This window comes from Pleurodeles waltl, chromosome 4_2 (assembly GCF_031143425.1).
Source record: "Pleurodeles waltl isolate 20211129_DDA chromosome 4_2, aPleWal1.hap1.20221129, whole genome shotgun sequence".
Taxonomy (NCBI): domain Eukaryota; kingdom Metazoa; phylum Chordata; class Amphibia; order Caudata; family Salamandridae; genus Pleurodeles; species Pleurodeles waltl.
Window position 1 is genome coordinate 347246987 of NC_090443.1, and position 23525 is coordinate 347270511.

General features: G+C 43.6%; 1 protein-coding gene across 4 annotated transcripts in view; it reads left to right on the forward strand.

The window, feature by feature from the left end:
• The window catches only part of ARHGAP29 (Rho GTPase activating protein 29), a 279984-nt gene extending 257494 nt beyond the window's left edge, over positions 1–22490 (forward strand). For all 4 annotated transcript variants that reach the window (XM_069231416.1, XM_069231415.1, XM_069231417.1 and 1 more), the window contains exons 21-23: positions 9743–10043; positions 10150–10258; positions 19394–22490. In XM_069231416.1, the coding sequence (XP_069087517.1) occupies positions 9743–10043; positions 10150–10258; positions 19394–20286 (1303 nt within the window). In that variant the 3' untranslated portion in view covers positions 20287–22490. The remainder of the gene's footprint in view (positions 1–9742; positions 10044–10149; positions 10259–19393) is intronic.
• Positions 22491–23525: the final 1035 nt, after the last annotated feature.

Sequence of the window (23525 nt, forward strand, 5' to 3'; positions counted from 1 at the left end):
CTACAAGGTCTCTTAGATCCTCTTCCCACAGACTGGCAACTGGCCCTAGATTTCGCAGAGCCAGATGTGGAGGAAGGGCTTTTTCTGTGGCAGCTGCTAAGCAATGGAACTCCCTGAAGCTCAGTATGGCAGAGAAGGAAACTTTTTCTATTTAAAAAAAAAAAAAAAAAAACAGCTGAAAACTTGGCTCGTTACCCAAAATGGTTTTGAATGAATTGACATTTTTCCACCTTGTGCATTTTTCTGCTAGCGCCTTGCTACCTTTTGGGTTATGTGTGTTCTATAAGTGCTGTTGACATAAAATCTGTTCGCCTCAGCAGAGATTACCCAATGTCAACTGTTTTGCACGTTGTAGTTTCCAAAGTGGCACTCGCTTGGTAACACGTTTTGTCTTGAGTGCAACTCATGCCTCATTTCCCCCAATTCCACTTCTGCCCAGAGTTCTGAAGAAGATCAAGAATGACCGTGCCCAAGTAATCCTTATGGGGCCAGACTGGGCAAGAAGAGTCTGGTATCATGAGCATAGCCATGTATCCTCTGATCGGACTGCCCCTTCAGGAGGATCTTTGGTCTCAGCAGCAGGAGACGGTTCTTCGCCCAAACTGAATAGTTCTCCACCCAAACATTCCCATTCTCCACCTTCTTGCATGGAGATTGAGCGGCAACATTTGACAGCTTTCGACCTTCCTATGCAAGTCTGTAATGTTATCTTGGCAGTCAGGCGTCCCTCCACCAAAACAGTATACACCAGTTGTCGGCACAAACTTGCGGAATGTTGTACCAACTTGTCTATTGATCCTTTTTCTGCACCTGTCTCTGAGGTTCTATTGTTCATTCTCTCTCTTGCCCAGCAGGGCTCTGCTTTGGGCACCCTTAAAGGCTACCTGTAAGAAGCTGGCCTGGGGTGTGGTGGGTAGCCAAGGTACTTGCACCTTCTACCAGGTCCAGGTATCCCCTCTTAGTGAAGTGTAGGCAGTGTCTAGAAGCCAGGCTCTCTAGAGGTAGCTGTGGATGAGCAGCCAAAGGCTTATCTAGGAGACATGCAAAGCTCATGCAAAACCACAGTAGTTTTAGCACAGATTATCTCAAATCACTAGACAGATGACCCACCCTTAGGAGATAAGTAATACACTAAATATATACACTAACAATCAGAAATAGGCATAGAAAAGGTTAGAAACAGTTCAAACAATAATAACCAATAGTGACCCTAGGGGGAGCACAAACCATATACTAAACAAATGGAATGCAAACAAGGTACCCCCACCTAGGTAAGTTAAATGTGTAGAGAGGAGCTGTGGGTATTAGAAAACCACAAAGGTAAGTACCAAAGTACCCCCCAGGCATCAGGAATGCAGGAGTAAAAACACTGGATTTTCCCCCAAACCACCGAAAAGAAGAAAAAGAAGACACCCAGAGAAGACTGCAAGAAAACCAGCGGCGGATTCCTGAAGAAAGAAAATCTGTGGAGAGAGGGGACAGAGTTCGAGTCCCAGTGGAGTCCAGGAGGAGTAGGAAGTACTACCCACCCAGCTGTGGATGCAGGAGTTGGTCAATGTTTCTGAAGAACAGGTCAGCACTGCAGCCCAGGAGCCGGTGGAGAGTTCCAGATGGATGCAGAAGATGTCCCACTCTGGAAGGAAGATTGCAGCTAGGTGTCGGTGTAGGATTTCAACCAACAAACCTGGGCAAAGGCAAACTCCCGGTTAGTGGAAAAGAGGTGCTGCAGGGGGCCAACAGGGCCCAGAAGGACTCAGCCCAGGAGGGGGAGTCACAGGGGAGCCTCAGCATCGCAGAGAGCCCACAGAAGCAGAGGCAGCACCTACAGAAGTCCCACAGGAAGGGGACACAGAAGTCACTAAAGAAGCCCACGCAGCACTACAAAAGTGGATCCCATGCTGCTGGAGAACGACGCAGGAGACTGGGATTTGCAGGAAGGAGTGCTGGATACTAGAACTGCACGTCGCCTGAAGATCCCCTGGAGGAGATGCAAACAAGTCTTGGCAGCTGCAAGAGACGCTTTGTACAGGAGTGCTGTCCTGCATGGGAAGGCAAAGGCTTACCTCCACCAAAGTTGGACAGCTGGCAGAGAGGACCAAGAGGACTACTCCAGACCACCACCAGTGATGCAGGATCCACACAGCTCAGCAGGAGAGGGGATCCATGCAGTCTGTCGTCGCTTGTTGTACGTGTCTGCGGTTGCAGAGAAGTGACTCCTTCACTCCAAGGGAGATTCCTCCTTCTTGTGAAGGATGAAGAGTTGCAGTCTTCTGAGGATGCACGGCGAGGAAACTTTTGCAAAGCTGGCTGGAACTCTGGATACAATACTGCAGAAAGAGTCTTCCTTGTGGATCTGCAGCTTGTAGGTTCCTGGAGGGTCTAGTCGTGGTTCCGGAGACCAGAAGTAGAAGTAAAGGTTGCAGAGGAGTCCTGCTGGAATCTTGCAAGCCGAATCTGAGGACCCACCCAAGAGAGAGAGACTCTAATTAGCTTTGAAAGGGGGAATGGTCTCCTAACCAGGTAAGCACCTACCAGGAGGGGGGCTCTGACGTCACCTGCCTAGGCTGGCCTCTCAGATGCTCCCAGATGTCCCTTGCGGCTCTTCGCACTAAAAACTGCTTTTCTGCTCAGGGTGAGTGAGCTTCAAGCTCTTTCGTCGAAGCCACCTTTTTTCATCTGTCCATGGCCTCCTCCCTTCCCAAGGGTGTTAAGCCTTTTCTTGTAGGCCAGTCCATCGCTTTGCCTACTTTTTATCCACCCTCGCATTCCTCTCGTAGAGCAAAAAAGAGCATTGGCGTTCTACCTCAGTCATACCAAAGATTTTGGGTGGACAATCAACTCTTTGTAGGATATGTGGGTGCGAAGAAAGGGCGGGCAGTGCAGAAGTGAACAGTCTCACTATGGGTGGTGCTCTGTATCAAAATGTGCTACACTTTGGCAAAGAAGCCACACCCTGAGGGCTTGTGTGCTCACTTCACCAGAGCAACTGCTGGAACCACAGCGTTAGCATGCGGAGTTCCTGTCCTGGACATCTGCAGCAATGTGGGCATCTCTGCACATGTTCACAAAACATTATTGCCTGGACAGTCCAGGTCCGTAGAGACGGCTACTTTGGTTGTTCGGTCGTGCAGGACTTTCTAGTATGATCTTGGTTCGCAGCCCACCGCTGAGGATGGTATTGCTTGGGTATCTATTCTAAGGTAAGGAGTCTGCAACTAGAAGTCTCTATCAGATGAACAAGCACCTTCGGTAACGATTTATCTGGAAGAGACCTATTGTAGTTGCAGATTCGTTACCGATTGCTCATTCTCCCTGCACTGAGAGCTGATTTCCAGGGACAGGGATTCCCTTTTTCAGGGCCCTAGTTCTGGCACACCATTCTCTGTGTTCTTCATGGATCTGTGCTACTGGCGTGAAAAGTCATGAAAAGAAACTGAGGTCAGTGCGCCAGGGTGGCGCCTATATACGACGACATAACGGCGACCACAACGCCAATGACGCACGTGGAGTCGACTGACACCCCCTGACGACACGCAAGAGTACTGCTTGAAGAAAATTCTCTGGATCCAGTCAAACACCTGTGGGAAATTCTAAGATAGGGAATCTGCAACTAGAATATGTTTCTACCAGATAGTTTGTTACCAAAAGTAAGTAACTTGTTCACCTGGTAAACAGTGTAGTTCCATATACATTCTTTTTAAGGACCTAGCGATGTCACTGATGACCATTTAGCTGGAAGTGCGGAGGGCAGTCTTTAGATAAGCCCTCCCTCCAGTCTTCCTGTTCTCAGGCCCTGAAAGGCTTAACCTTCATCAACTCCATGAGCTCGGTCCACCTACCCCCAAAGCCCGAGAGACCGCCCTTAACTGGGCAAAGGAGGCTTAGGGCTTGGCCATCCATAGGTAGTCCATCACTACCTCTAAAACCTGCAAGAAAAAGCATTTAACTAGTCCCAGCAGCACGCTGTGGCCTTTGTCTAACTATGACTTATACCCGGTACCCCACCCCAGTGGGTATTGGACAGAATGTAGTCTCCCAACCCAAGTGCCTGCTGGTCACAGGATGTGGCCTTGATCATGCCTTAACCTTAGTAACCCTTTGCCCATGACCAAATGGTAGAGTATTTAGCTATGCCCAGTCATGATGAACACCTGGTGTGGGCTTCATGCATGCACTGCATGCAGCCTCATGCCTATCATTTACTGGCCAGAGCATGCAGACTTGGTCCATCCCCCGACTGTGGTCAGGTGGTAGTGGCCACATGGTGTGGCCTTTGGCTGGCACTCCTCTGCACCCCAAGGTCTCCTACACTGTTTTTGCATTTTTTTTCTCCCATACCAATTATTGCAGATCGTAATTTAAATGCAAAATGTAACTCTTTGGTGTTCTTAGTTAATTTGAATGGAGAAACCAGAATAGACAAATTTTGCTTTTGGAAGGTTTGCTTCCGATCAGAAGGCCAAAATTATATGTTGGTCTCTGTTTTGATAGTTATTTTTTTAAATTCTTTTCTGTATTTCTCAGTTTACATTTTTTATCTTTTTGGTTTATATCCTTATTTATTTTCGGTTGATGAAAAAAAATTCTGTTCTAAATTTCCATTTTTATTTACATGAGCGTAAACGGTTACTTTTAAAATGTGGTTTTCTTGTAATTAGTTGCAATATACAATAAAACAATACTCGCCTGAATACACTGTAATGCTAGCACATGTGTACGTTTGCCAGTGTTTAAGCTAAGTTAGGACGTAATTTAAAAAATATATATATTTATTTATTTATTATTTTTTTGGGGAGACACATGACAGTCTGTGTACTCAACTAGTAGTCTGGCGGTCGTGTTTGAAAACATGGAAAGATACTCAAAAGAAGTTCCATTTTCTGGAATTTTTCCTATTTCAAAATCATAAAACTATAAAGAAAAAAAGATTGTTTATCATCTGTGTTTAAACAAAAAATTACAGATGGAAAATTGATCCTTCGATTTAAGAAGTCCAAGAAAGGATAATTATGTGGCTGTACTCAGTACTAGTTTGTACTTCTGCCAATCGTTACTGAGTTCAGGCTTACCTCTCTACTGAAAATAGGATGGACTGCACAGAAATTTTCATGGGGTTCTGGATGTATGAGTCCAGAGAGCTACATTCATTAAGTTTGCTTGAAAAGAAGACATTCTCCAAGGATTTATCAACCCCCTCCATTAAATATAGCCATTTATACTGTGGGTGAAGTGGCTGTAATTTCTGTCCATTAATACCTCACCCCTTTTTTTCCAACTAGACCCCAACCCTTCGTAACCGCCCCAGGGACATTTTATTTTTAGAATGTGCTGCTGTAGATCATATGCCTTGTACACGCTCACCAAATATTGTTTGACGCTGATGTTTACAAGTCTGAGATATCCTGCAGCTCCTCCCTGAAGCCCACAGTGCAAAATGACAGACTCCACCTCCAGATATTTCTTTCCACCATTGTATTTGGATGTTTGTATTGAGCTCTGTGATAGCCTAGCTACAACCAGAACCCGTTCACCTCCAGAAACCAGATTTCTAACTGGCTTCTCTTCACTCAGTGGTTCAAATTCTTAATCCGGAGGAATTTTGACCGTGAATCAGGTCAAATGAGAATGAGACTGGGTTTCCGGGTAATGGTGAACACTAACTTCCAAATTTGTCTCACAGGCTTTCTAAGTTCCAGTGGTTGGACCATCATATAATGTGCAACCTCTGTTTACCTTAAGACCCCAAGTAATCCAGTTGCTTGATTTGCATGACTTTCAAAAACACAATGCAAAACAGGAAAAATGACTATTCATTATAGAATGATGTGCCAAGACCTGTCTGAACTGACGCCAGTCTTTGAGCATGAAAACCTTGACCAACGTTACTCAGAGTAGGGAAGGTCCTACTGTTTTGCTAGGGAAGATGGAGGGGGGTCCATATACCCTTTCCAGGACTTCACTGCCGAGGAAGGAGGACATCCTGAGGGCAGAAAGAACAATCTGAGGTGCGCATGGACCCAAGCCCCATTCTCAAGGGAGTTGAGCATAGAGTCTCAAGCGACCACAAGAGAGGTTTAGACACTAGGTGTTTGCCATTGCCACCAATCAGCTCGTTGGTGAGAATCTCTGTTCTGGAGAAGCCTTATTCCAAAGGATCTGAGCCTCGATTTGACACAACACCAGCAAATCCCTGATCTCCAGGCCAACACTGTCAGATCCAAAATCGGTGCTGAAATAGATGCTGAAAACACCTTTGACCTCTGACGACCACCATGTGAGCTCCCCAGGCTGCTGGGTGTTAAACTGAGGAAACTATATATACCTCTAACATTAAGGAAAATACTAGCCAGTCTTCCACCAGTGAAAGAAGCCTGACTTACTCTTCAGGAGGCCATAGAAAGGTGGATACAATGCTAGAGAAGATTTTAAAAAATAAAGATTATCTAAGGCCAGAGCACTTTGATGCTATCTGCTAAGCGTGAGTTTTGGCTTCAAAAGATGAGCGAGAGTGCAAAGACTGCAACTCCATCATAGCAGTCAGGTTAACAAGAGAACCAATCCTACTAAGAGTCAAAAACAAAAGTCCTTTCCACTGGGAAAAAAAGGTATAATTTCTTGCTAAAATTATGACCTCACGCCAAGTGTGATGTAATTCATAATGTGCTTTTTGCTGTCACAGAAAGCAAGAATCCCTGCAAAACCTAAAATGTGGGATGCTGCTTTTATGTAGCTCCCAAAAATGTGTCCTCCCACCCAACATAACCTGCACCAAATTTGAAACGAGATTATCATTGTTGAGAAATGAGTGCAATTAAATATGCACATTAGTCAAATGGCAGTTATTAGCAAAAACTTGTTGTTCCTATGCATTAAGAATCTGAATCATGTACTCTGAATTCCAATTTGTGACTGCTTATATATTATCAACCAATCATAACCCTTAAGAACATTCTCTATAGTAAATCTATGCACTAATAACTTGCCCCTTTGCACTAATAGTGACCTTAGTGGTAACATATCAGCACATAAGGCATTTCCCTATATCCCTGCATGTTTGCACCTTAGATTCCGTGGTAATCAATGCTGGAATGTTCCTGGTGTGGCCTGGACACAAGTTCTTGTCTTTGGCCCAGCCATGCACTAAGCATCCCTGCTTAAGAGCATTTTTGGTCCATGGCTTTTGGCCATTTCTGGAAGCTTCTAAATGTAGGGTCTGAATTCCCAACAGGCCTTCCTCCAATCAACTCTGCTTAAACAGTCTTCTGGATAGGGTCTTTAATTGAGTTCAGCAGGTTCTGATGGAGGGCTGTCAACAGGTATATGTCAAGTCCTCTCACTCCCAAATATCCTTATAGAAATTATTTGTAAATGGAGGTCTTCGTTACCATTTCATCATACCAAAGTAACCACAGTGGATACTTGTAGAAACAAACCTGTATTTCAAACCTACCAGGAAACGAATATGAATGTTTGTAGCTTCTTGAGATGTCATTGATGGCATTGATTGTGGTATCAGTGATGTAATTTATTGAATGATAGTTTGTCTGAATTACAGTCAACAAAAATACATATGTTTACAGACATTATTGCCCTTGAAAGCCTGCTGTACCACGTTCAACATCTGGGTGTTTCTTCAGCTCATACATATAGAAACTGTTTTTTTTTCCTTCATCATTCAAAACATATTTAAAACATCAATTATTTATGGTGTTAGCAGTATCTTTGATGTCAGTGAAATGAGATTTCTGATGCACCAGTTAAGTTATAGTTGTAGTCTGTGATGTGATCTCTAACATTGTGTGAAAGTTGTGGATCCAGTGCATGGTAATATGGTTGTGAAGCCCAGAAAAGGCTGGTGAATGTTTGTGGTTTTTTGTTTGTATTGCTACCATTACCACTCTTCAGATGTCTAAAACGTACTTTTACCATTATTTTGTGATCTGAATAAACAACCATTACTTATTAGCTTTTTCTGACCTGGGCGAAGGCTCTGCATAGTGCCACAGATCCTGTATGGCATGGGCAAAGCATGCTCTGGACCTGTGGCCACACTATGCACCCAGTCACCCTCTGCTGAGCTTGTGGGTTTGTTTGGTACTCCTTGATCTCTGGTCCACCTTCACGTATAGCCCATTGAGCTATTGATGCATCCTGTGGTCCAATCCTGTATCCTGTCCACCTACCCCCAGAGCTCGGAGCACAATCCCTTTAGGCGTTTCCAGTGAGACCTGTCTCACTGCCTGTAACCCTGTCTCGAAATCCCGCTGGACACAGCTTTTAACAATGCCAAGTGGACTCTGGGAGCAGGGCATGCGTTTTAGCCATGTCTTGCGTGCCGGCTTCCAGAAACCTGAGGGGACAGCCTTCAGCACTGCAGCCAGACTCACTGCCCCAAAACACACCAAAATGTAATCGTATGTTGACTGGTCGGTGACTTTACCGTGGAAGTTTCTCTTTTGTTTTAGCACTCTGAAGTGATCCAGTAATTAATTCTGTGCAGGCTTTTTTCTTTAATGTGACTTGAAGCCATGTGGAGAGAAACCCCTTTGTGTCCCACTTCCCCTCAGTCTCCTGCATTTTTAGGACTGGATAAAGACTGGTTTCGTTGGCTACAGAACTCACGTAATCACTAAAACGAGCTTTAAGAAGCAGTATTGAGGACATTTTTGGCTCCATTTATGTGTTTTAGTTCTACCCAGACATTTGATGTGTAAAGAGTTGTTCTACGTATGAAGTAACTTACTTATAAATGATAAACATTGTTAGCCCAGACCCGTGTTAAATGCAGTATGAGGGGGGGCCTTGCGAGATGTAACCCTGACAAATAGTGTAGGAATTAGTTTCTCGTTGTTAGCGCTGACAAATCAAACAGGGAAGTGCTTTGACATTATAAACTCTGACAAATACAGTATAAAATATATTTTATTTCTACATACTTGTTGACCTGAATCTATAGTGCAGGTTGTGAGAGGTGCTCTGACAGTCATACTGGGTGCAGAGTCAGAGGTGCAGCAGGACTTTGAAACCAGCTGAGTTTGGCAGCTCAGCCTGCCTCATTATCTCCGCTAGCTGCTTTCCAAGCCGTCCTCAGTCACTCGTCACAGTTTCCTTTTGTGTTTTTTGCTTATTTGAATACAGAAGTTTTTTTCTGCTGCCATCCTCTTGCGTGGAATAAAACTGTGGTAGTTGCTGTTGGTGAATTCAGTGGATTGCACACACACACTCAGTCTCTCCTCCAAGAAGCAGCAAATCACTGGTGATTCTGAGGCAGGAGTGCACCAATTAGGAGGCAGGGTTTTCTTGCAACTGTGAAAGTTTTGTGTCCGCGCAAAGTATAAAGCTGAAGTCGGCATAATACTAACTTAATTTTCATTGGCTTTTTTTTTTTTTTGAGGATGGTTAGATTGTTTTTAAAACTTCAGTTAGTAATTGAATATAATAATCACCAGAAAGTCGAATTGTTTTTGCACCATTTGAGGGGAATGCACGTTTTCAGCCCTTTTGGTCCCCTCCACTTCTTCCCGTTGTTTTCCTTTCCTTTAGTTCAATGTATTTAATCCCTTACATTTAGCTAAATCCAGACTGAGTGCATTGTTTTATTTTATTTAAACGTGAGTCTCTGCATGCTTATAAAAAGCGTTGAAATCTATGGGTCCCATTGTGTGAAGTTTAAAACAAAAAGCTGTTTAGAAAGCACCTTTTATACCATTGTGATAATCAGCTTTTCATATTTTCTTGTCAGAGTTACAGAACAAGTAGAAGAAAATAAAATGTCAGCCAGCAACCTTGGCATCATTTTCGGTCCAACACTTATACGACCACGGCAGACGGATGCTACCATTTCTCTCTCTTCCCTCGTGGACTACCCTTATCAGGCTCGCATGGTGGAACTCCTCATAACGCACTATGACAAAGTCTTTGATGTGTCTGTCACTCCTTCCTCTCAACCAGAAGCCAACTACCTAGAGGACATTTCTTTCACTGCCACATCACATGGTCTTCAGGAGGTCAGCAGTCCAGAGTCACTTCCTACTGGCACAGATGTGAGTGGTATTTATGAGCCTTCTGTTCAAATGAACTAGTTGTCTGTGCCATTTTCCACTGTCATTAAAACATTTTCGAATACATGTTTTTTTTCACCCTCTGCAGTGCATGCTCGTTGATAGAAGCGAAAGTGAAGTTTCAGAGCTGCCCTTGTTTGAGAGTGTAGCTAAAGAAAGAAATGCAGATGAGAAGTTGGATGACATTGATGGGCTTGGTGAGTGGCTGAGTTCCTTTAACTTCTGCTTATGACATTGGAAATTAGCGCTGCATTCGGTCTGTATTTCAGGGATGGGATAATTCTGCAGGTTATTGTTTTGACCATTCCTTTAATGTTGTTTAATCCAAGTTACATTTCTAATTATTGAAATCAGTTAGATTTTCAGGGCTGCCACCACAATTTGACAGACATTCATTCACAAACATTACTTTTCCCACTTTTGCTATCATTTCTTGTTCGTCTTTGTTTAGTGCATATATTCTGCATGTCCTGTCTCGTTTTTTCAGTATTGGTCTAAGGATAAGGACCATGCAGAAGAAAGATTGTATATCAGAAAGAGCAATCTAGACAGTAACCCAAAAAGGTTTTTGCCATTGCATTAAGTAAAGGCTCTATTTTTCATATGCCTGCAAACCAATTGGGACCATCGCCTATGCCTGCACCTTCCTCATCTAAAATGAATAGGCTTCTAGCGCAAGACCAGGTGCCTCGGTAGATCACCTGCCTCTTAAAATACAACGATTTTCTCTGAGCCTTTGGCACAGTTTAATTGAGGAAAAAAAAAGCCTTGAACATTTTCAGTGCCCTTTCTTTTTTCACTTCTCCCACCTTGTGAGACACTTTGCAGCCTGTGATTCTGTATCTGGATGACTTCTGGCATGCAGGTCATACATCTATAGCACCACTTTTAGAATTCATGTTGAATGCTATGCTCCATTGAAACTCTGATTTACCCAGCAAAAGCCCCAGCACCCTGGTTCACTCAAGAGACTATCGAAAATAAATATACCATATAAAAGCAAGAAAATAAATGGAGAAGACCAAAATTCCTGGATGACCTCACCCTACTCGAAACACTCTGCTGTAACCACAGGTTCCTCTTTATCACCAGCAAAGTGTCTTTCTACAAGATAGAGATGTCAACGAGGCAACAACCAGAAATAAACCTCTCTTCAAAGAAGGCTGTCAAAAAATGCATTGGTTTTCTCCCAGAACCCACACCGCTTGACTTGACAAATGCAACACCATCAACATCTAAGTAGATAGTCAAAATCAGATCCAAGATCTTTACTACTTCTTGAGCCCCTCACTTCCAGCCATCCCCTATCGCCTCACCACCAAATGGGCCTCCTTAAATCTAGTCTCTCACAAGGCTTTCTCCAATATACTGATCTCGCTCAAGACAACTGGTTGTGAGGATGCTCTTTATTTCCCATCAACAAATCGTTCTAAGGATAAGCTTGCACACTCCTTTTCCACATTGTCAAAGCCTTCCTAAGCCGAGGAAGATTCCCAGATACCCTTAAGAGTGGGCCGATCGTCTCCTGCTACGGAAACCATTGTTTGACCCAGCTGACCTCTCCAACCTCATCCCTATACCGGTCACCACCCACCTATCACGGTACATCAGTAAGAATAGTCCTCTGCATGGACACCACTAGGGACGCAGACCATGCTTCAAAACTGAAACCGCCATACTTCAAGAGGCTGTCCTTTCTGACCCGAAAAGTCCCGCCTTCTGGACCTCCTTGACCTCTCTGCAGCTTTAGACAAAGTTGGCAATCGGTCTATGACAAACAGCATGAAAACATGCATGGAATTTTCATGCTCTATCTTGAAATTGTTCACATCCTACTTCACCTAATGGTGCTAGCTGATGCTGATAGGTTGCACAAATCACACTACCCTCCTTCTGCAAAGTACCCCAGGTCTCCATCATTTCACCCATCATCTTTAAGCTCTAGATGAAATATTTTGGAGCCATCCTTGCAGACAGCAGCATTATGATCTATCAGTACACAAATTATATCCTACTCTACCTTAAGCATCTTCTCAGCAAGCAACAGACTCAAATCCTTCCTAAAGCAGAATCAACTACTACCCTGCAGATAAACTCCACCAGTACCGAGTTACTCCTATTTGCCAGCAGCACCACACACTAGATCTGATTTCCAACTCCAGAAGAAAGCCTGGCCCTCCAACTTAAACCTGACAAACTTCTCCCACTTACGCTTGTGCTGACAGACCATGCCAAATATCTAGGAATCATCCTTGATGTAAAACTCTCATTCAGTTAACACATTGCAACGAAGACCAGGACAGCTGAAGCACTTTGTTTCTGAAGATAACTTCAGAGCAGTAGTACAATCTTTAATCCTCTCCCAGCTGAATGGAGAAATTCCCTCCACAGCTGTCTCCCCGATACCATCCCTGCATGGTACGCTGTAGGCAGCGGCATGGCTCATCAAAGGCTCTATAAAATATTCAGCCAAATCACCCCCACTTTAAAACATCTATTCTGACTCCCACTTCCAGTGTGGATCATTTTCAAGAAAAGCTGCATCACTTATAAAGCCCTCAACAAGACCCCAGCTGACATGGAAACCAAACATTCATGTCTAGGGGACAAAGCCGCACTGGAGACAAAACATTGTAAATGCAACCATTCTCTGTTCTTGCTCCTGGAACAGCATTTCTGTCGACATCAGATTAGCACCAACATTCCTGCAATTCTGAAAATGAGCACTAACCTTAACCCTGCAGTCAACCCTTGACCTTTCCCCAAATAATATCTTACCCATAGGTCATGCCCCTTGTCCACCGCCTCATTGCTCTTGAGCTAGGTTGGCACTGTACAAAAACCAACAAATGTCTACAAACATCTACTGAGATGGTTTGTCTGGGAGGTTCAGAAAGACAGACCGCTAAATATCCTTTAACAGTGGTGAGTACCAAGTCCTACTGGTCAAGAGAAATGGCAAGGTGCAGAATCTCAGAAAGACCAAATGCTTAGGAGATCGATCCCTTGGACTCACACCAAGAAACACATTTGAACCAAGGGTCGTAAAATAATTTTTGTAACTGGTTCTCTGCAGTAAAGATGAGATCTGCCATTTGCAGTAGTATAAAAAAATGGAATTGATTGGCACTTTGGTATCTTCACAAGTGCGGCATCCGAGGAGTTGGTTGTATTATCCTGCTACAATAGCAGGTCAACTTTGTGTGGGAGAGGAAAGAGGGGACCAAATACAGAATTTCAGCAATGTGTGTGCACCAAATCCTTAATCCAGTCTTGGTTGATTTGAAGCCGATGTGCTTGACCCTCCCTCTCCTTCTGCAGGACCTTAAAAAGAAATTAAGTCTGTAGATATATGCAGAGTACCACATGTGATTGACCATTTGAACCTGAAGGCGTCGCCTAGGAAACCATTCAGATGGAAGGGTATGGCACAAAACCGAAGACACTTCCTGTTCAGGCCTATGGCAAAACGATCCAAGCATTGTCACTCCAATCTGGAAAAGATAATGTCCATCACTCCGGGAGAAAGTTCCCACAGGGAAACCTCTAGGGAGATGCAACATACTACATCTGCTCTCACATTGACATTGCCCACTTGGTGGGCAGCCACTGGGAAAATGCCCCATTACACAACTCTCCATCACAAGCATAATTGCCCCCAGAACAGGGGCCAGTGTCCCCACACTGACTTGTCTTTTAATATGATGGGCAGTGGTTCTGTTTCCTGACAGGGTCTAAATGATGTTCCCCAAGACATGGGGGGAAAAGGCCGTTGGGGCAAGGCTTACTGCCCGCTAGACCAGCACATTCATTTGCCTTAAGCCAAAGGGCCTGTCCTGTTTCCCACAAATCATCACCACGGGCCCAACAAAGAGGCATTTTCTGACAACAGTGGCCTCTAACTTGATACATACAGTATGAATGTCCAGGAGGACAGAGTGGGATATCACGCCTTGAAAGTTCCCTGATGCTGGAGCCACTATCAATCACTATTGATGGGCTCTTTCTATACACCATAAAAATTAATATCTTATCTCTCCTTTCTCTTGAACTACTGATTTGCCCCAAAACTATACTTTCTTACGACGTTAAAGCATATAAAAATTGACGACTTAATGAGAAGATTGTGTCCTGTGCACTGGATTTCAGGAGATATGATCAGGATAGATTGAAAAATGAAAAACAAACTGTTCCATGCAAAACCAAACAATAGGTAACACGAGTGCATACCATGTAAAATTACGAAACAGATTGTTACAGATACCTCATTATTCCGAAAGCCCAATGTTGCTTTGGAGGTTCTTTATACTGTCACTGCCGTTTTAGTTAGTACCTGCTATTGTCTCATGTAGCACCCAGTGTGGTGGAGAAAGGTAGGGACTCGTAGCTTATTAAAGAGAGATTATAGGTAGTTGAAATGTATCTGTTGAAAAAGTTTTGTCTGTTAGAATTTGGCATCATTGAGAAATTAACTAATGCAAGGACCAGTGCTCTTATTTGTAGTTGCCTCTTTGCTGGTTGAAACCATAACCATCATGAAGGATTTTGTTAAAGGTATGATGGATTATGGTTGATACTGTTCATAACTAGGACATCACTCCTGTCAGTGATGCCATCACCAGTGGTGCAAGACAAGTGTGACTGATTCAGGCTTAGCTCCATGCGGAGCTGAGGCAGTGAATAGACCGATAACTACATATGGAACTATCTGTTTGTGACATGTGTAGCTGTAGATGCACGTGCTGTGCAGACTCCATCCATCTGTTCCTTGCCGGATGAGTTACAATCGCAAGTTTGGATTTTCCTACTGTGTACTCCCTTCTACTCCACAGGTCGAACACTTTCGTTGACACCCCACTCTCCTCATTGACCTCCGCTCTGACCCAGGAGAATGGTTTAAAGATGGAAAGGGGTCCATTCCATTTTTACCCCAAGTGTCAAAGTACCCAAGGACAGACCTCCATGTAGTCTGTTACCTCTGCTTGTCTTCAGACCATTGAGAGTACTCCTGTGAAGCCTATCTTGCGTTCCATAGTAAAAAGACTCTTTAGAACAGACAAGCTTGTTGCATTGTCTCAGCCTCTCTGGCCTACCGATAGCAGGTGGACACCCCCTGACCGACCTTTTTGGGGGCAGAGACACTGTGGGTGACCAGCAGCAGGAGACCGCTGGCGGTAAAGTCGAGGGGCTGTCGTCAGCTGAGAGTTCTGGCTACATCGTGGAAGAGAAAGAGAACCTGTTGTCACAAGTACAGTCCAAGGTGGTTGCAGTGAGTACCAGCACCTAACTCAAGGTTCCTTGTAACAGTTTACCTCCTCAGGAGATCGGACCCTCGAAAAAGTACACATGAGGCCTCTGGGTCACCACTGCAGCAAGACTGTGGTTGGCACCGAGTGGAGAGTTTGGACACAATGCGGGCCCATACTTTGGCGCCAAAGTCTGCCTCCTAGTGTCGCCCAGCGACCTCGGTACCTGCACTGGGCCTGGCCCCAAGAATGGACCAGAGAACTGTTTTGGAGATTAAGACAACTGTTTGAGTCGAAGCTGCTAGACACAAAAGCAAATGTTGGACTCTCATTGGTTCCTGCCTAAGCCTCAGAGAAGCCTGAAGACCCGACTCCTCCGAGAAGGAGATTATCTTTAGAGGAGACGCTAAACCAGCCTTAGGAGCAGACACCCCAGAAGCATTAACACCATAACAAGGCCACCTCACCTCTGCCATTGCCTCCTCCCCTTGCGCCTCCCTCCTCTCACCTTTCTCTGTACCTGCGTCGTGCACAACTAAGCACTGCTCTCTTACCAACTGTGGACCCTATGACAAGTTTATCTCTGGGATCTCCTTCAGGGGTGTAAAAAAAATTCCATGGTCTCTCTAAGACCTGTATAACCGCTCTTACGAGACACAACCACATGAGGACCCCTGGGATGATCACTACACAGAACCCCCAGCTGATACAGAATCGGATCTTTATCAGCTAAGCCATCACACTCCCCACCCACAGTTGTCACCAGTTCATATCATGAAGTGCTCCAACATGCAGCCACCTTCCACAAGGTGGAAATGCACAAAGAACCTGAGGCGGTAGTCCTCCTCATGGACCCCCTGTCCTCCACATATAGGTCAATGCAGTATTGTCATATGCTGAAGGTCATGCCCCAATCCACACATAACTTCTTAAAGGAGCAATTAAAGGCACTTGGTGTCTCCCCCAGGGTGAAAAATGTAAAGTCTCTCCCTCTGATTTCCCTTTCCACACGCTGTCTCTCCTCAGAACATCAGTGCCTCCTCCAAGAGGAGATGCTCGCATTACCCGGCAAAGAGGCTAGAGAAATTGTGCCACCTCAACACTAAGGCAAAGGGGTTTACTCTTTGTACTGCCTCATCCCTAAAAAAAATGGGTCCTTACGTAGGTCCTTAAGGGGCATCCTTCACCTCATGGCACTCAACAAGTACGTACTATCAAACATTTTCACATGGTGACAATCCAAGATGTCATTCCACTACTACAGCAAGGCTACTTCATGTGCGCTTTCGACCTTAGTGATGCTTGTTTCCACATCCCTATCCTCCCTGCACATCAAAGGTTCCTCCGGTTTGTGGTAAGTGATCAGCATTATCAGTTCAATGTGCTACCATCTGATGTACCAGCTCCCAGGGTGAAGCAGCGGCATCCATTTCTTCCCTTATTTTTTATGATTGGCTAATCAAGAGCACCACTACACATCAGCAATGCCTGGTGCACATTCAGGTCACCATATAGCTCTTGCACAGCCTAAGGTTCACCATCAGTGCAACCAAATCCCATTTCTGACCCCTACAGATGCAGCTTTTTCTACTGTCCAAACTAGATTCCAGAGTAGGGAAAGCATTGCCCAGAAAGAGTGCAAGCATTCCAGATGATGAGACTTCTTTTTCAGCCAGATCACCAGATTACAGTCAGGGCTATCATGCGTCTTCCAGGCATGATGGCCTCCTACATAGCAATACTTCCACATGCCAGGTTACACATAAATCTGTTACAGGAGTGCCTGGTGACACAGTGGTCACAGACTGGTGGGACAGGGGAGGATCTAGTGTTGATTTTGGATAATGCTCCTTGCTGTATGCAGTGGTGGAGTGTCAGCAATCTGCTACAGGAACAGCCTTTTCTGGACCCAGTTCCCCAGGGTGACCATCACCACTGATATATCACTGACTGGTTGGGAAGCTCACTTGGAAGACATAGCCATACAAGGGTTGTGGACACCCGATCAACTGGATCTCCAGATCAATCAACTAAAGTTACTAGCCATACAGTTAGCACTCAGGGCCTTCTTCCCACTCATCCAACACAAGGTAGTTCTGGTCCGGACAGACAACAGAACTGCCATGTTTTACCTCCAGAAACAGGGTGGCGCACTCTCCCTTCAGTTGTCAGCCCGAGCCCAGGGCCTTTGGCTTTGGGTGATTCATCGCACAAATCAACTTCTCATGAAACTCATACCTGGTGTAGATAACGACTGCAGACCTGCTATGCAGGATGCATAAACAAGTTCACAAGTGAGAACTTTCAAGAAAAACAACTTGCACATGTCTGAGCCCAACACTAGATGGCAGGGGTATGCACAGCATGTGACTCTACAGCATTACATGCCACAAAAAGATGCTTACAAGGTAAGTAAAATGTTTCTTGCTGTTTAACTTCTTTTATTTATTCTGCCAAATCCCACTTGGTTTTCCAGTCTACTATTATGCTCAGTTATGTTTTACATTCAGAAGATAGTTGTTGGTCACTTAAAAAGGCTTGCATGTGTTTATACTTGTTGCCTGTTAATGGCAGGAGAGTATTGCGCTTGGTGCCTATCATTGGGGGTTGTAATTTGGAGGTGAAAGCATAAATCCAGGCTTCAGGATTCTGCCTGTATATAGCTATTACAAGTGGCATCCTCATTGATACCAATAAGATGTGAAAGCAATGGAACCAGTAAGTACCATCTGACAGTGGTGGATCCCACTAGCTTACTTGCATGAACTGCTCCAGATGTAGCCCTCACGTCTGGTGGATCTTTTGCACACTTGCTAGAACTTCATCAGAATTTAGAAATGGTTTGGCTCTTTTTTTTTATTTGTTTCATATTTGCTCTTGCTGGGAATCCACTTTGGAGAGCTTTGCAAGAGAGAAGTGACCAACAAAAATGGCTCTCCTCATGTCCTTCCACCGTTCACCTGTTAGACTGCTCTTGTAGGCTTGTAAGATAGCAACAACCCTACATAGTGACTCAGCCTTTTGTCCATTATATGTGATATATCTCATAGCAATATTACCATATCCACAGTAATGATATACCACAACGTCGTAACTATATATGTATAACTATACCTATATTTGCCTGTCAGTGTTAGTAGAGATATTTTTAAGAATATTAACAGCCTGATTACAATTTTGTCAGTCGGACGAGCCGACTGCTAAAATCACAGGGATGAGTTGGCAGTCAACCTGGCTGCCTCACCCCGCCGTATTACGATGTTCCCACCGTTCAGCCCAGCAGGAATAGTGCTACGGTATTGTTCTAAGCTCTCTTAAGGGAGCCAAGGCTAATACCATAGCACACCAGCACCCTGAGAATGTTCACTGGCTGCAAAACAGACAGTGCGCATCCCTGGGGTACTGGCTGGTGGGCCCCTGCAAAGCCCATGCCATGGACGGTGCAGGAGCCCTTTCATTGCAGGGTCTGTGCCATTGAAAGGCTGGCGGAAAGGGGATTCTTGCTCAGTACTGCAGTGCTGAACTCTGCACCGCCGTGCCTGAGCACAAGTCAGACTGCCATCAGTCTGTCAGGAACCATGTGCCTGGTGGAGACAGCGGTCTAACAGCCAGGGTTGTAATGTGGCAGTCGGACCGCAGCGGTCTGACCGCAGCGGTATGACCGCAACCGCAAGACCACCAGCCTCCTAATGAGGCCCTAATTATATGCTTATCTCACAAGGTGGTAGGTCTGTGTAGTGGCTTCAGTATTGCAGGTAGACATTAACAACCTCGAAATGTCACTGAACCATCCATTATGGCTAAGGTTAAAACAATTGTTTTCATAATGCAAAATGTATACACTCTTGAAGGATAATGGGCATTTGGTAAGGCAACTATTGTCATTTTTGGGTGGAAAAATTCTGAAAACCATGTTTCACCACAACCAGCTCCATGGCTTGTACGTTTGCGCTAGTATTCACAGAAAGCTTTAACTCAATACTGTTAACTCCTGGAAAGAACAGGTCCTGTAAATCAGTAGCTTATTGTTTTAATTTAATTCACTGTATCTGTTCTTAAGAATTGTTTTTTCTTGTTCTTTTTTAGGGACTGGTGAGAACAAATCTTTGGATAAAGATAATGAAGCCTCTTCCCAGGCTACTGATGATGCATGGAAACTTAGCAATTCAGTGCCCATAAAATCATATCGCCACATGACTAAAGTCCAGATGAGACCACCAAGGACAAAACCATGTGTCCGCCCCGTGAGTCTCCCTGTAGATCGAATACTTGCTTCATCTGTACTAACCGAGAACAGTTCGAGGATCGTCGGTGCTCTAAATGAAAACCAAATCAGCAAAAGTGTGGTTATTGAAGAAGTTATGGAAGTAAAGCCTGTCGCTGCTGTAAATGCATACAAAAGACTTTCTTCTTATGATTCCCAGACGTCTTGGGGCAAGCAGTACAGACAGTACGATCTGACCCAGAGGACAGCAATGATAGTGACCAACGTACCCCAAGAGAACCAAGCTCATGAAAACCTACACGCCTGTGTTGTCGCTTCTTCGTACAATGCAGGCAACAATCAAAGAAGCGCTGTGCTTCCCCAGCTGCCATATGCTGTACCTGGTAGGATAGTCAAGATGAATACGGAAGGAGTACCCGGAGACTCAAACCTACTTTCTGCTATCAGGGCTCCGAGAACTTTGCAACCTCCACCTGGGACATTTTACAAACCACCTTCCTATAGCAAGGCCAATCAGAATGACGATTCTACCAAAACCAGTGCAGCAACCAATTTCACTGCAGCACTCACCCAGAATAATAACAGTACTTTGAAATCTGTTGAAGACACTGACTCCCAATCACCCACACAACTCACAAACTTTAAAAGAAACAGCTCGGTGGATGACGTTCACCAGGCAGAAGTAAAGCCAGCTCCAAGACTCAGGCCAAAGCGAATACAGGAACTGGAACACAGAGAAGCTCACTTTGTGTAGCATAGCATCATATATGTAAAGTTTTTATTTGACGCGGTCACTTTTCCCTGTTTCCTCGAGGGACTCTTTTTTTGTGCCATATTGTAATTGTTCTCCTACAGTGTTTTTTTTTTTTTTTTTTTTTTTAACTGGTAAACGTGAAGGACAAAAATTACAGTTCAGGTTTGTTTTTAGTTTTACGTATGAGGGTGTATTTATTTGCATTCCCCAAGAGCTCCGAAGTGAAGGAAAGGTGCTCTTGTTAAGGAAGGACATTTCATGCAGGGGAACGATTAGTGCTTATTTATAGAAAGAAAACAGTGTTCGTTTTTGCAACACGTGAACAAACTTTTTTCAAGCTCTTCAATGGGTTAATAAATAGTAATACCAGTTGGCAAAGCAAACAGCCAAGCTTCAGCTTTGCTGTGAAAAAATGTTCAGTTTCTCCTATCCGTGCAATTGTCTGTGGATCACAATAGGTTAAACAGAGGTCAGAGTGACAAAGTTTTGTATTTTATATATAATTATATATATGTAGCTGTATATTTTAATGCCAGTATGTTTTTCATCTGTTGTCTGTTTTATATGTTGTCACTTTAATATTATTTGTACGCCGAAGATGCACTTACTGAGCTGTACTTTTTTTAATACCAGGAAATAACTTATCACTTTTTTTTACTTCAGCATGCCAAAAGTATAGTTTTGCCAGTGACAGAAAACTCCTTAGGGACTTCAGTTGCCACATTTTAGTACTAGTAGCAGTGGTGCTATAACCAGATGTGTAACTCACATGTTTAATTCAGTCTTTATTGGGTTTAAGTTGATTTAAACCATAAAAGAGCACATTATAAAACACATACCCAAAATGAATTTGATTCAGAATATAAAGCTCATTTGACGACTGCACTAAAACGTATTAAAATAAAAATTGAGAGCTAATAGAGTATGTCTTATCAGGAATCTACAAGTAAAATAGCTTTCCTTTCACATATTACTTATATATTGTATATGACAGTTTTACATAGTAAAATGTCATGTAATGTAAGCAAGAACTTTAAAGCATCCCGGTAATCATACAGCTTGTCCCCAATAAATAATGGTTTTAAAAACACTTCCTAAGTACGGTGTAGAATTTACAGAAAAGCACCAAGTTGAATGTTAACTGGATTGATTTATCACACATGCAAAGACATCCTTCCGATGCCCAGCGTCCCATTACCGGCAATGCAACTAAATGGTGCGCTATACCCAAATGGAAACGTTTAAGAGCATATCTATGGTATGCACTAGTAACCATTGCTGTATATGGTTGAGTCCCTACATTAGTAGGGAAGGACATGTAACTCCCAGCAGTAACTGTATTATGATCTCCCTGGTTCTTTCCTGGTCACTCATAGCATTAATAAGCTCCATAAAATCCGTTTTTGAAAACTTAGTTATAAAATCTGAGAATTTCCAAAAGTATTCACTTGAGTCATAAATGTTGTTTAACACAATTTCATGTTTAGTCCATATTGAATGCCATGATATCGGGGGCTTAGGGTACGTTATGTTCAGTATGTAGGGAGACTAAGTTATTTGTGGACTTCTGTCTCATTAATTGATTGAGACAGCTAAGACTCGCCTCAAAAATGTGTTCTTTTGCCTCTAGAGCAGTAAATGTCTTATTCCAAGGGCCCAAACTTCTGCCTGGTATAGCGCAACTGATGAAGTACTATAAATTGTCAGCATTCTTTAATAGGTTTAGCGCCTAGTTTGGTGACACAACTTATTATCCCCTCCGTAGTTCTCATGTTATTACTTCGTACTCACATGTTCATTCTGTCTGTTTTTATTTCTTCATTCCTGGTGTAGTGGATCAGGAATGCCATACATGAACCTGAATTAAGATAACATTTGAAGAAGGGGGTGACCAAAACATAAACTTCTAGTATGTGCATCAGATCTTTTCACGTTGTTTGAATCGTTTTTATGTGTAAACAGTACACGTGTTAAACAGATATATAAATGTGTGCATTTATTTCACAAACTTGATGGCTCTTGCAAAGATTTTGTTTTCCTTTCTTAACTTATTAAAACGCAGACTATGGCCCTTCATAGATTTTAATGTTAGCCCAGCTGTCACTCAAGCCTCAGTTTAAAGTGAAATTAATTGCGCAAAAATGCACAAATATGTATTACAGTGAACTGGATTTGCTTTTCATATTAAAAAGTATTTTATTATAGCCAAGGTCCGTGCTCTTGATTGTGATAGAATTCATTGTATCGTGGAGGGCTTGGAAAATTTCTTATCAAATACTTGTTACAATTCTAGTTTGTATGAATAGCAGCTTTTCGGTGATGTATTCATTTACTGGTGTATACAGAACAGGGAGTATGAGAGGGCATATAATTGAGACCAGGTGTGCCAGCATTTCCATTACTGATCCAATACTGTTTCATGTCTTCATTCTGTAGTTTAGACCTCAAATGGTGTTACCTTCTCATCACACTACTTCTTGCAGGTCGAAATGGCTTATAGAGAGAAGTAATGGAAATGTTGAAGCCCACATGGATTTCGCTTATAAAGCATTATATGAAATGTGATTACTGGTTGAGGGGAGTGAAACTGTGCTGAAGCAGCAACCACAGTCCTTGTCAGGGTGAAACACAGCAAACCCCAAATTAACATGTGCTCAAACCTCTACTATCTTGGCACAGAGCAAGCACTCAGGCTTAACTTAGAGGCAATGTGGAAAGAATTTATGCAGCACTTCAAAACAGTAATAAAGTGAAAACACAAGAAAAACCCCACAACAAATTAGAAAAACAAAGTAAATTTTAATAAACACATCAAGACCATGGATGTCTGCTCGCATTGGACTGGGACAAAGTCACAAGTTTATGCCCACCACCATGGACCACTGGCCGGCTTCAGGGACTCAGGCCTGATCAAGAGTACCTTAAATCGTGGTTAAGGAGAGTTGAGGTTCTGCGTTCAGGATGAGTCATGTAGCTGAGGCGGTCCGTCGGTTCTAAAGAGCTGTGATGCGAAGACCTGCATCATCGTTGAGGATCTTGTTGACCAGGCACTTGCGATGTGAAGTCTGGTGTTGACGATGTGGCACGCAGTTGGGTCTAAAGAGCTGCAATGCAAGAAGCTTTGTCGTTGAAGCTTCCGTCAAGAGATTTGCGATGTAAGGATGTGCGTGGGTTAAGCTTCACACAGCTGCAATTCCTTTTCGGGCTGCAAGATTGATGTGGAGTCCTTGCATGGGGAG